Genomic DNA, 13,359 nt, shown 5'->3' with positions numbered 1-13,359 from the left:
TGTCTGATTGGATCAATAACCTGAACTCTATGATTGTTTTAATCACATATAACCCATTGACCGTTCTTCTTGATGTATATTCCTCTGGCCCAATTAAATTGTCCTGGCATTGATCTTGACCCAAACACTTCAAGGACACTCCCCTTGACCGGATGGCCTAGGGAAAATAAAAACAAAAAACAAAGGTCAAAGGTCAAATTGCAAACTACAATTTCTATGAAGTCAAACATTTTCAGATCTCACAAATTTTGACTGAATGGAAACTTCTTTGGTTTACACAAACACATGGAACATTTAAAGGAACAACTTCCTTACATTGTTATGTAACTCACGTGTTTCCATGGCAACGTATTTGCATTTTATTGATGGAAATGTGATTTTCAGTCCATAAGGTAAGTGTATTGCTGATTAGCTCATGTTTTACCAAGGTTTGCCAAGTTGTTAATTGTTTTGATGTGTTTTGACCTCAATCACGAATACATGTTGATGTAACTCACATGTTTCCATGGCAACATATTTGCATTTTATTGATAATATTGTGATTTTCAGTCCATAAGGTAAGTCATTGTATTGCTGTTATATCAGCTCATGTTTTACAGATAGAGTTGCCAGGTTGTAAACTTTTTTGTTGTACATGTATTTGATCTCAATCACAGATACATACAATGTGTTTTTTCATTTGTTAATTTGTCTTTGTTTGTTTACCGTTACTATGAACGCTACCAAATGTTTTTCAACATTCTCCTAAATTTTATTTCTGGCTTTGTGATTCATATTTGTTTCCCCAAGTTTTCCCACTGAAATTTCCCAGACCTGCCAAATCTGTCTCTCTCTTATCCTATTTCACTAATCAGTTTTCAAATACTGGCAGTAACTGTTTTGTTTATGCCATAGTTTTATTTGTTTTTTTTCCCAAGTTCTTCCCAATATTTATCAAGGTGTGTGTATTTTGCCCTAATGTGTACATATTTGTCAATTTTGTTTTGCAAATTTTGTTTTTGTAAATTTTTGTGTTATTATTTGTGATCCTAAATTTACAGAAATAATCTGTGCTTCAAATGTCTGCTTGTTTTTGTTGTTTGTTGTCAGCCATTCTGAAATTTAGCTTTGTTTTCTATGTTCTGTCTTCTACCAGTTGTTCTGTCTTTACATGGTATCTATGTAACTGAATAATTGTATTGTTGATTAGCTTATGTCTAAGCACAGTTGCCATATTGTAAATTGTTTTGTTGTTTTGTTGTCAATCACAGATACATGCAGTGTTTTTTTGTTCGTTTGCTGTTGTTTTACCTTGACAAATTTTTGTTTTAATTTTTACTCCCCAAATTTTTTTTCTTGATTTTCTATTTTTCCCCGATTCTCTCATCCAAATTTGCCTGACCTGCCAATCTGTGTCTTCCTGTTTCATATTTGAAATACCTTGCTTCACAAAGTCCTCATGATATAGTTTTAGTTTTTTTTGTTTTTAAGTTTTTGTCATAAATTAAGCTTTTGGTATATAAACCTACTGTGTACATATTTGTTGACAGTTCTTCAAATTGTATCGTGTTAACCAATATCTCTAATCTGTTTCCTTTTGTCAATACTCTGTGACCCTAAATATACAGAAATAATCTAAACTTCAAATTTATAACTGCATGTTTATGTTGTTTTTTTGTTGGCCATACGGAATTGTTTTTTTGTCTGCCAAACTGAAATTTAATTTTGTTTTCTATCCTCTCAGGTCTAGTGTCATTACAATACCCCAGCCTGTGTAGCTGTGTTATTGTATTGTTGTTGTTTTTTTATTTAATCTCTGATTCTCAGATACTTTCATTTTGTTTCCATAATTGTTTGTTTGTGTGTTGGCTACGCTTGACTCTACAATCAATTTTCTATTCTTCTCCAAAAGTCTATTGTTCTATTTCCTATTTCTTTTCTATAAATTTTCTCGTCCGCATTTCCCTGTCCTTCCCATCCATATTTGTTCTGTTTCGAACTGCAAACTATTGCTAATTTGTTATTGTTTTTGAAAGTTTTTGTCAAAATTTATCAAACTTTTCAGATACGTTCCAGTGTACAAATTTGTCAAAATTTTGCAAATTATATTTTGTTCAGCATTTTGATTTCGATTTCTTCTTCAATGTGTTACCTTAAATTTCCTTGTCTCAATGTTTACTTGTTTGTTTATTTATTGTGCTGGCCATGCTAAAGTATATTTTTGTTTTTAACCTTCAGTGTCTGCCAGAGTATGTGCACAATATCTGTATTCACTTTGTATCTCCATTCCTAGTTAACATTTACTTGTTGTGTCACTGTTAGATGTTTCACACTACCAGCCATCATTCATCATTTTGTGTGTAATATTTAATTTTTCTAAATCATACCTAATGTAATCTTAAAACAGTGTACTGTTGTGCCACCCTTAATGTTGGTTATGTACCATGATAAATGTCTTTAACATGATTTATTGATTGCAAAGGCCATATACAAATAAGAGTTTGTTCAACTCTAAACCAAAGTGAATGAGTTTTGATGTATTTCCTTTAATGTTGGAAACATTGATTTCTCAATATTGTTTATTTGTAATTTTTTGTAGGCCACACTCAAATTTTCTTTATATGTTTGAATTTGAACATTTAACTTTTCTCTAGTTTATAAATATCCTTAGAGTCAGTCTACAGATATTGAAAATATTACAAGTCCAATGTTGTTGTAATTTGTGTAGTTTTCCATTGGCCATTTAAAGAATTCATTTCAAATTGAAACAATCTTTGTTTATGATATAAGAGGTTCCATAGGTAGCTTTTATCTGGCGATTATGGAATTGACTGACTGTCATATCAAATCACATTGTGTGAACATTTTCTCATAATCTATAGTATGATGTTTATAATGTATCCCCATGTAAGGTCTGCCTCTCGATGTGACACTGTATCTAGCTGTAACGGTTACTATCTTACTCTGTCTCGACCTTTCTCCAACACTTTTTGTGTGCAAGGTATTTCTAGCACTGCAGCTCACCTTCACAGTCTCACACTCACTGAGTACTGTAACTGTATCATGTGATTGTTGGTACACTCCTTTCTTACAGTGTGTTATTCATGCAATAAGGCGATAAATTGTTATGTTTCTTATCCAATCTTATTTTAAATATTGTCAAAAATTGCCATTGATACATGTTTTTATTTTTATCTCTGATTTTCTTTCCCTCTCTCCAAACTTTTGCATTTTTGTTCTCAATCAAATTCCATGTTCCTGCTTGCAGAATGTAATATCAAATTAAATGATCTTAGTCATAATGTAAACAATGAATAGCTTTTTTTTCATGATCATCCTGACTCTACATGCCTGGATTTTGGAATTCTTTCTGAATAATTCAAATTTTTGTGTCTGGCTGAAATCATTCATACATCTTTTTTCTTTCCAAACTAACCCAGATAATCCGTACATTTTACACACTGGTTATTGAAGACAGCATTTTTGAAGACTACAACAGTGAAATCAGTGTGACTGACAGACTTGGAGATGATGTCACAAGTCCAACCACCATTGTGAAAAGTTTTGACACGTTGGATGACATGGAAGATATATCAGAGGTTATGAAGATATGAAGACATACAGCAGACAATGAAGATGTCACCCATTCTACAGGTGACCTCTTTCCTGGTAGCTGTTGCCATGATAACGATGTCTTTGGGTTCAAATGAACCTGAAATTTTATATCGTGTACATATTGTACACACAAATCAAAGGGCCCTTTTCAGGGCCATCACATCCTCCAAAAAGAGAACTACCGTATACTCAAGTTGTGCATTTTTAATATAATATTTTCTTAATTTTTCTCAATTTTCAGCCTAATTTCATTCATTATCTTTGTTTTGATTTTGCGTCTTTTAAATTATAAGATGTACACCAACTGAAAAAAGGTAAGTTACAAATTAGAATTTGTATGTACAGGGCTCAAAATAATTGTGTGCAAACAATCACACATCACTTGTCAGATTTTGTATCATCATGTACCTCCTTCCTGATATTATGTGTACAATGTGACAGGGAGTAGAGTGTAGTTTGTCTGTTATATTACCCTGGTTATCCATCTCATAGTTGCATTCAACTTCCACCTCCTGTATTTGTGGACCACACGCCCATGTTTTTCACAACTGTGTGTTAATTGTCTTTTCACCAAAGTTCATTTGCAGACTGCTGCCCCAGGTAGACTGAAAAATTCAGTGGTATCTGCAAACTCCAACCCAAACCATGAATGAATAGTTAGTGTGCTAAGTCTCCGTGGTGAACTCAAACAAATGAAGTACCTTGCACAACTAACTCAACAGGCTTCTCAAAACACACCCTGAAGTTTAGCTTAATTCTAGTGGTTATTGAGTCTGCTAACTTAGTAAGAAAGTATGTTATCATTGATCCACTCAGGAAGTCAATATGTAGGCAGTCATCTTACCCAAATATGTTGTCAGTAAAACCATACCATTTGATTGGTACCAACAAGAGTTTGTTCGAAAACTGATGTTCCACACTACATCTTCACTTGTGGTAAGGGTTGGAGATCACAGAGCACCATACTGGACACAATCTTTCAGTCTGGATTTGTATATCCAAACATTTGTGTCTGGCATGTGGACTCACCTCTGGCAATTCGTCAAATCTTCAAAACTCATTCGCAACTTGCCAGTCAAAGTCAGCGTAAGAAGGATGAATTAGCATGTTAAGGTACCGGTAAGTATCTTTTTCTTATTCTTTTTAATTTTTTTATCAGTCTATTGTCCATTTTTTATCCGTCCCTTTTTATCAGTCGATAATCCAACGAGCATTAATAGCCCAATTACAGGATGAGGTACGCATAACCCACTAACCCCCAATGAGCACTGAGGAGTAAAGTGCCTTGCTCAAGGGCACAACACTGTGCTGGAGTCTTGAACTTACCGTCCTCCGACAATGAGTCCATTACTCTTGACCTATCGGGTCTTGAATTAGGTCTGAAACTCACCATCCTCTGATAGTGAGTCCTTTACCATCACCACTGGTCTACAGTGCCTCCCAAATCTAAATGTATGATAGTTATTGTCAATATTGAAAGTCTGTTACCAATCATAAGCTATTGCTAATCTTAGAAATTTCTTATCTTTAAGTCAAAAATATATTTCAGATTTTATATACACATTGTGATCCAAAGTCCCTTCTTTCTGTTGTTCTTCTCATTTTCAGACTTTTCATGGTATGATGTAAACTTGGCTGGCCTTATGCATTGTGTATCGTTTCTAGATATTGGGTCTGGACTGTCTTAATTCAACAGACTATTTTTGCAAGATTAGTCACAAGAAGTTTCTGACAAAGGCTGGTGACAAATGAAGGTAAGGGAGCTGTCATTATTTAAAGAAAGGCTGGGGTATTTGATGAATTTGTCTCAAAGTCCCTAAAATCACCTAAAGCCCTGGCTCCTTGCAAGAAGTCTGCATGAAATACACCCCCATACCCAATTTTTGAGTGAAAGCCCCGCAATTTATTTTATATTTTGTGTGGATATGCATGATCAATTGTCGAAGTGTTAATAAATGGAGTCCGTATTAGTATATTGAAATTATAAATGCACATGTTAATATTACGGGAAAAGAACCCCCTCTTGAAACCAGTTCAAATTGATGAAAAGTGACTGAGCAAAACAAACCAGCTTCAACAAGCTGAAAAAAGTGAAAGACTTACACTTTTGCATGTACACTGATTGGACAGTGCACGTACACTGATTGGACTAGTGCACTGATTGTACACAGATTGGTCAGTGCATGTACACTGATTGGTCAGTGCATGTACACTGATTGGTCAGTGCATGTACACTGATTGGACAGTGCACTGATTGTACACTGATTGGTCAGTGCATGTACACTGATTGGACAGTGCATGTACACTGATTGGACAGTGCACTGATTGTACACTGATTGGTCAGTGCACTGATTGTACACTGATTGGTCAGTGCTTGTACACTGATAGGTCAGTGCATGTACACTGATGGTTAGTGCATGTACACTGATTGGTCAGTGCACTGATTGTACACTGATTGGTCAGTGCTTGTACACTGATAGGTCAGTGCATGTACACTGATTGGTCAGTGCATGTACACTGATTGGTCAGTGTATGTAAACTGATTGGACACTGCATGTACACTGATTGGTCAGTGCATATTCACTGATTATCAGCAGCTCAGATATGTTTCTGCTCTCCGGGTAGATTGGTAGGTATACACTATGCAATGCCATCTCTGCAATGCTGTAAGAATAGGAAATGTATGTCTGCCCTGAGGGCAGCTCAGACATATTGTTGCCCTCAGGGCTTACAGAAATTTCCTATCCTTAAAGTGTTGCATTGTGTATATCTACCGATCTGTCCTGATGGCAGCAATACCATATCTGAACTGCCTTCAGGGCGGACACGCAGTTCCTCAGTGACGTCATTGAATGTTGAGCACATTTTCACTCGGCTCTTAGTTACCCTGAGGGCAGCACTGCCCTTAGGTCATTTTCAGTTGCAATTTCTGCCACCTGGCATGTAGCAGTACTCTGATTGGTCAGTGCATGTACACTGATTGGTCAGTGCATGTACACTGATTGGTCAGTGCATGTACACTGATTGGTCAGTGCATGTTCACTGATTGGTCAGTGCATGTACACTGATTGTTCAGTGCATGTACACTGATTGGTCAGTGCATGTACACTGATTGGTCAGTGCATGTACACTGATTGGTCAGTGCATGTACACTGATTGGTCAGTGCATGTACACTGATTGGTCAGTGTACGTACACTGATTGTTCAGTGCATGTTCACTGATTGGTCAGTACTTGTACACTGATTGGTCAGTGTACGTACACTGATTGATCAGTGCATGTACACTGATTGGTCAGTGCATGGACACTGATTATCAGATTAGTGGATTTTCATTGAATTGACAGTGTACATTCACTGAATGGTCGGGACATGTCACTGTTTGGTCAACACATGTAAGACGATTATTCAGTGCATGTACACTGAATTGACAATGTACATTCACTGAATGGTCAATACATATTTACCGATTGGTCAGTACATGTTCACTAATCACAGAATGGTCAGTGTATATATCCCTGATTTTGTTCACTGCTTAATGAATTTGTTTCTCACAGAAAGGATTTGATCTGAGTACCTGCATGTACGGCATGTCGGCCTGCATGTACGCCTTTGACTCCCCTATCTTACAAATTTTGACATTTTTAAAGAAAAAGTGTAAAAACAATATTGTACGAATGAAAACACTTGTTGCCTGCCGACTTTCTGACAAGTACAAAGTAGGAGGTACAACCTGTGTGAATGAACGGTCGACTTGCTTTGATCATGTTGATGACTTGCGATAATTTTATGTAAGTACAACGTCAAAGGTCAGCAGCGATCAAACATAGTAGCTCATTAATGAAAGGAACTGTTGACGATGAAAATCTTTAACAGTTTGTTCCTTTTCAATGTTTGATTCCCTTGCCTTAATCTGAAAGTAACAAGTCTGTTGCTAAGGGCTTGCTAGCAGAAATCACGAGTTACAGCTTTGTATCACGCATTACTCATGGATGTTTTGCCAGTGGTTTCCAATCTCAGTAAGTTATTTCAGAGAGATCAGGGAGACTTGTCAGTTTTAAAGCCAAAGGTTCAGATAGCTACTTCACTGCTTAAGGATGTGTCAGCTAATTCATCTATGATGAAACATCTCACTCAGTTCAAGCAAGATTGTCATGATTTCAAGTACAAGGGAAAACAGCTGAGATCAACATGTAGAAATTTTGATAGTGATTATTTGTGCAGTACTTATATTGAGGAGCTGGTTTGTAATTTATCTGACAGATTTCCACAGAATGATATGCATATTTTGCAGTGTTTTGACACAGTGTTAAACCCCCAGTCTATACTGGTACCTTCAGAAAAATCCCAGCTATTGTTTCTTTGCTAGTGCAGAGTTTGAGAATCTTTCAACTCATTTCAGTTGTAGAATAGATAGAGAAAGGGTCATAGATAGTTTCACTGAGTTTAAGTATCTGTTGCATTGCCATAGGGCCCTTTCTTTCCAGCAATTTTGTAGATTGTTAATGTGTCAGTACAAGGAAGATGATACAGATTTTTTTTACTCCAGCATGTCAATAGTTCTGGACATCTGGTTATACATAGAAAGTGTGGAATACAGTCACAGCTCATTCAAAATACTGTATTCAAACTTTAAAATTGACTTTTTGAAATTTCCATATTACAACTGTTATGTCAACAATTTGACAAAAACACAGAATAACTATATATATATATATATATATATATATATATATATATATATATATATATATATATATATATATATAATACACACATATATATATATATATATATATATATATATATATAATTAATAATTACAAAATTTGTAATTATTTATTTATAACGCTCTGCTTTAGCATCGAGCACTATAAATATATATATATATATATATATATATATATATATATATATATATATATATATATATATATATATATATATATATATATATAAATTAATTTATATTTCACGAGGTTTTTTGCCTTCATCTCAGGGGAGTCACCCTGTTTTAGAAAGTTAGAATAGGGGTCAGCCACTTTTGATATCCGCAAAAATCTTATCCACTGCCTCCACCCCACGCTGAGTCAACTGATCAATCCCTTAAATAAGATGAACTCGAGAATAATCTTCATTTTTGTGAAATATTTATAAATTACATTAATATAGTGGTATGACAAATTCGGGAAATAACTCACCTTGATGGACTCGTTGTAAATCACTCTGTAACGTACCAATGACTACATTTCTTGCTTCACTCTTTTCCTTCAGAGGTGTAGCCTGGCTAGTCACGTGTTCCCTCTGCGTCAGCAATTTCTGGCCGGCTTCATGTAGGACAGCTTTTTGCTGTGTGGAGTGTTTGCTGGAGTGTATTTTCAGATGTACGAAGTCGGAGATTGTCTCATTCATACTTCCACCTATAGAAGTGAGTTCAGCATTTAAAGTCGAGTCGACTTTGTCCCTTTTACTGAAGGATTCCCACAGTTTTCCTCTACGGACATGGACATCCAGTCGTACTTTGTCGCGTTTCGTTACAAAAGTCATTCTATGGTGATGTAATTCCGGAATTTTGAGGTCATCTCTACTCAGTAATCCGGAGTGGTTTTGACCGTCGCGTATTTGTATTTGCGAAAGTACAAGATTTAGACAGTCCACGGTATGGTTTCGGTCAACATTCCTAGGTTGTCCAGATTTGAGTTCAGTTATTGCGGCAACACTGCGTCGACGGAGTGGGCTTGTCTGGGAACCTATTGAGGAATGTGTAGAGCACATAGAAAAATGTGACGCCAGAATAAGTATCAGAGTCAGAAAAGGATCAAATCAAACGCGACCAAAACCTAATTACACAAAATAAACATAGCCCAATACTGACCCTGCTAAAAATGTCTTGGCCGATCTTAACCGGCCAATACTTAGACGTGCACTGTAAACGGAATGTTATATTAGGGGTGATAATTATACGGAATACAAACTAGCTGTCATGAGTTTTTCTTGATCGCAGTTTGAAGACGTCGACAGTACATGTATGACACTAATATTTCTGTGTCAAACTTTGATACTTGCGTTGATTGTGTTGCCAAATGTTTTCATCCACAGATCTTTCGACGTTTGATGCAGCTCGTTTCACTTCAAAAGTAAAATATTATTAAATTTTCAAAAACACTGTTCAAGATACTTTTCTATGGTACAGTATGATAAAACAGTCAGTAACTTTTTTATTGAAATTCTTCTATCTCTTAAACAAAAATTTCATAGAGTGAAAATGCGATGTGAAAATTATGATTTGACAAATTGACAAGGCAATGTCGAAATAGTGGATTTTTCGAATTTTTCCACAACGAAGGACAACTCAAATTTTGGGCTTGCATGGCAATTCGTTTGCAATAAACAGGGCCTTTTCCTCATGGCTTCGGGCAATGGCTTGTTCCCCTACCGCCTGGACGTTGTCGGTCGCCCGGCATCTGAGAGCTCCATGGAGCATGCAGGTTAACGAATTAATCTAGTGCGGTGTGCGGTAACATGCCTGATAAGGCTCGTTATAAAATAAGGTTTACTACTTGTTTTACACAGAGATCTGTGTTAATGTCTTTTTATTGCACAATAAGGCTTTTTGTAGTTTGGAGATGGCGAAAGTGTTAGCTGTGGAGATAATACCTCCGTGTGTACTGTTATCACTGTTGATATTTACGCCGAACTTTTCGTGGATCGGGCGATACATGTGTGTGGGCCAATAAAAAAATTGCGAATGCTTTATATTTCAGAAATACATGCGTTTATGCCTGTTTATTATTGTCAACTTTTATTATTCAGAAATCATAATTGGTAATAACTTCCAACAACGAGCTGATTAAATTACAGTTTCTCACTATATGATCAACATATCAAAATCAACAAATTGTAAAGGGAGTCATTACCTGTCAATAGCGGTATTTCCCTCTTACAGAGTAAATACTCCTGTACTGGAATGTAGATATCAAGGGTTAGGTAGTGAGCTTGAATCTTGCTGAGTAGTGTTGGTGTGATGATCGTAGAATGGATGGTTTTGTCCAGTCGTCCACTGATATACTCACTCCACAGGGCTTCCAGTGCTTCTAATGATCCACAGTTCGTCACGTATCGCAGACAGCCTTCTTCAACTTCCTTCACGTGGACATCTTTGTGCGTCCCGCTCAAAACTTTCCCAATCCCTTCGGTTACGGGTCTGCTGCCCTCGATTTTATGAAATCTTTCATTAACATCTTCCATAGATGAATCTTCAACTGCACTGCCATACGAGGTTTCAATTTGAACCGCAAGGGAACCTAAAGGCAAAAGTAAGTTTTCCTGACAAATCAGATAAATTTAATTCTTAGACGGCGTGAAATCACTGACTTAAAATCCTTTACGATGATGCTGGGTAAATTTCCCCTTAGTAGCTGACATTGTAACTTATGTTCTGTCAATACTTTTTGAATGATAATATTTTGTAAAGAACAACTTGACACCATAGTCACGTAATGACTCTTGCCAAATAGTTTATTGTCATATGTGCAAGTGGGTGCACATTTGATACACAAGAGAAATTTAATGGATGATACGCGTAAAGTTGGAAAGTTGTTGTTGCAGTGCCGCCTTTTCATTAGCATGGTGGTGTCAAAGAATTTACGGCTGCGGCTACCTCTAAAAGGGGAAAGTAAATTAAATGTTTAATTTGCTCATGTGTTGTGATTTTCTAATACATCTTTCTGAACCCCTTCTGTCTTCTCTTGTTCAGAATTTTATGCAAGAACGTATATAACCAATGTGAAAAGGCATTATTTCTTTGTTTTCATATGAACTTACCGAGTTTCCTACTTTGTTCAGACGAACTTTGATCAGCTACAACAGCTTGCATCGAAGTAGGTGGAATAGTGATTGCCCTTGTGGCAGCTGTATCTACATATTACAGAAATCGAAAGCCAGACAGGAAAGAAGACTTAGCACAAAATGAAACACAGAGTGAACTTTATCGAAGAAATCATGTACATTACACTTGCATAGACACAGTTCATTTGTTCTTCAAGCTTGTAGATTAGAAAATGTTTATTACTGATATGAATATTAACAACCATGTCCGTGTGTGCATTTATTTAGAAAGGAAAGGTTCCTACCTTTTCTCGAAAGACGACCGATTGATCCTTTCGGCAGCTCAACGTATTGTTGAATATAACCGAACAACTGTGAGTTCGTTCTCTGTACTTCTTTCATCACCTTATTCCTCATGATATCTCTGACCCGGGAGGCATAATTCAGATGCGTTGCATAGTTTTGAAAGATATCAACAATTTTTTCCTTCAACTCGTCTGATTTGCCGCGCATGTCAACAACCATGTTATGACGAAATTCAGAAAAATGTTTCTCGATGAAATAGTCGCTTTCTGACGCTAAGGGAACAATGATTGGTTTACCCCTGGCTATTGTTATCAGAGTAACATTTAAAGAATTTATCGAAAGTGGTGGTAGTATTATTAGGTGTGAAAAATCAATTTCGCTTGAAATTTTTTCCTTCGTAAACCCGTCGCTAAGAATCCTGAGTTTAGGATGAGGTTTTAAACGCTCACTGACGGTTTTGTCATCATATTTTTTCATACACATAATTTTCCACTTCGGTGGTTCTTCTTTGCCAAAGTTATCGTAGCTTTCTGCCACTAAATTCATGGAATATGGAAGTATATCATTATGTGTCATATACGATGCATAGCAGTTTTCGATTGGAGTCAAAATTTGGAAATTTCGTGTACGTGGTATTTTGTCAGAGGTTGGAACTTCGAAATGTCTGATTTCTGGTAGTGGTAACAGCATTATATGCTTGGTTAACCGTGAACCAAATCTGTCGTCGAAAAATTCAAACGTCTTTTGACCAATTGATAATACCGCATCAGCATATAGATTTTGGTGATTCAGCCATTCATAATTCGATTCAGTGAATTCTTTATCATACGTAAACATGTTGTCGGGTAATTCGTCCGGGCACCACACATTGACATGGAAATATTTAGCACCAGATAAAACATTTTCTTTGATATTGAGGGCGATAGATGCCGAAACTAGTCCAAACCCAAAAACAAATTTCAAATTTTCAATTTTGTTCAAATTTGGGAAGAAAGTGTTATGCGCTACAAGCCAGAGATAATTTGGTCGTAACTTTTCATATTCGCGCTTTCTTTCAGGAAAAATTAAATTTACTCCAATACGCGTAGCCTCGCGGACCATTTTGTCATCGGCTTCTAACACTGTACAGTAAATTAGAAACCCCAATTTTTTCAGTAGTCCGATGATTAGATACAACGCAGCTGCAATGCCACCATGGATCGGAGAATTCCATCTGTCTATTACAAGAAGCGCTGCCGGATGGATTAGGTCTGTAGCCATTCTCTACGAAGAAAATTAGAAGTTGTAATCAAGACGTCAGAATACAATGTTTCCAAATAAATAATTACCAAGAGTGTGCGTGAAATAGACAATCACTATCGAATCAATATGTTGCGTTAGAAAAAAATGGTGTGAAATAGGGTATAATGATATAGCATGCAGGTGCCTGGTTTACATAATGGTTTGATATGAATAATATAATATGAAGCAGTATCATCTGTGTTTGTTGCCATTTTTAACTTCAGGCATATTATACACTAGTTTTACCTATCATGTATACTGAGGTTTCTTCCCATTTTTGCTGTTGATCAGGGACAAGTTTGGGACCATCATCAATAAATTACTTGAGAAAATGTTTTTATAAGACTGCGTTCA

At 36.2% G+C, this 13,359-nt stretch overlaps 1 protein-coding gene across 1 annotated transcript; it reads right to left on the bottom strand.

The window, feature by feature from the left end:
• On the bottom strand, window positions 1-12,989 carry LOC139129687 (uncharacterized). Its single transcript, XM_070695361.1, has 5 exons — window positions 11,724-12,989; window positions 11,416-11,508; window positions 10,509-10,895; window positions 8,793-9,341; window positions 1-157 (listed from the first exon to the last, which is right to left on the bottom strand). The coding sequence occupies exons 1-5, from the start codon at window positions 12,982-12,984 to the stop codon at window positions 39-41; spliced, it is 2,409 nt and encodes an 802-aa protein (XP_070551462.1). The 5' UTR covers window positions 12,985-12,989; the 3' UTR covers window positions 1-38.
• Window positions 12,990-13,359: the final 370 nt, after the last annotated feature.

This window comes from Ptychodera flava, chromosome 3 (genome assembly GCF_041260155.1).
Source record: "Ptychodera flava strain L36383 chromosome 3, AS_Pfla_20210202, whole genome shotgun sequence".
In the NCBI taxonomy this organism is placed as follows: domain Eukaryota; kingdom Metazoa; phylum Hemichordata; class Enteropneusta; family Ptychoderidae; genus Ptychodera; species Ptychodera flava.
This window is presented reverse-complemented; position numbering and strand designations above follow the sequence as displayed.

Bases quoted from the DNA above. Each gene is read 5' to 3' on its own strand.
- LOC139129687 (XM_070695361.1), bottom strand. From the start codon at position 12,984: ATGGCTACAGACCTAATCCATCCGGCAGCGCTTCTTGTAATAGACAGA. The intron at 9,342-10,508 runs GTAATGACTCCC...ATTCCTCAATAG, and splicing joins GGAAATACCGCTATTGACAG to GTTCCCAGACAAGCCCACTC. The intron at 158-8,792 runs GTGAGTTATTTC...TATTTTCCCTAG, and splicing joins TTTACAACGAGTCCATCAAG to GCCATCCGGTCAAGGGGAGT.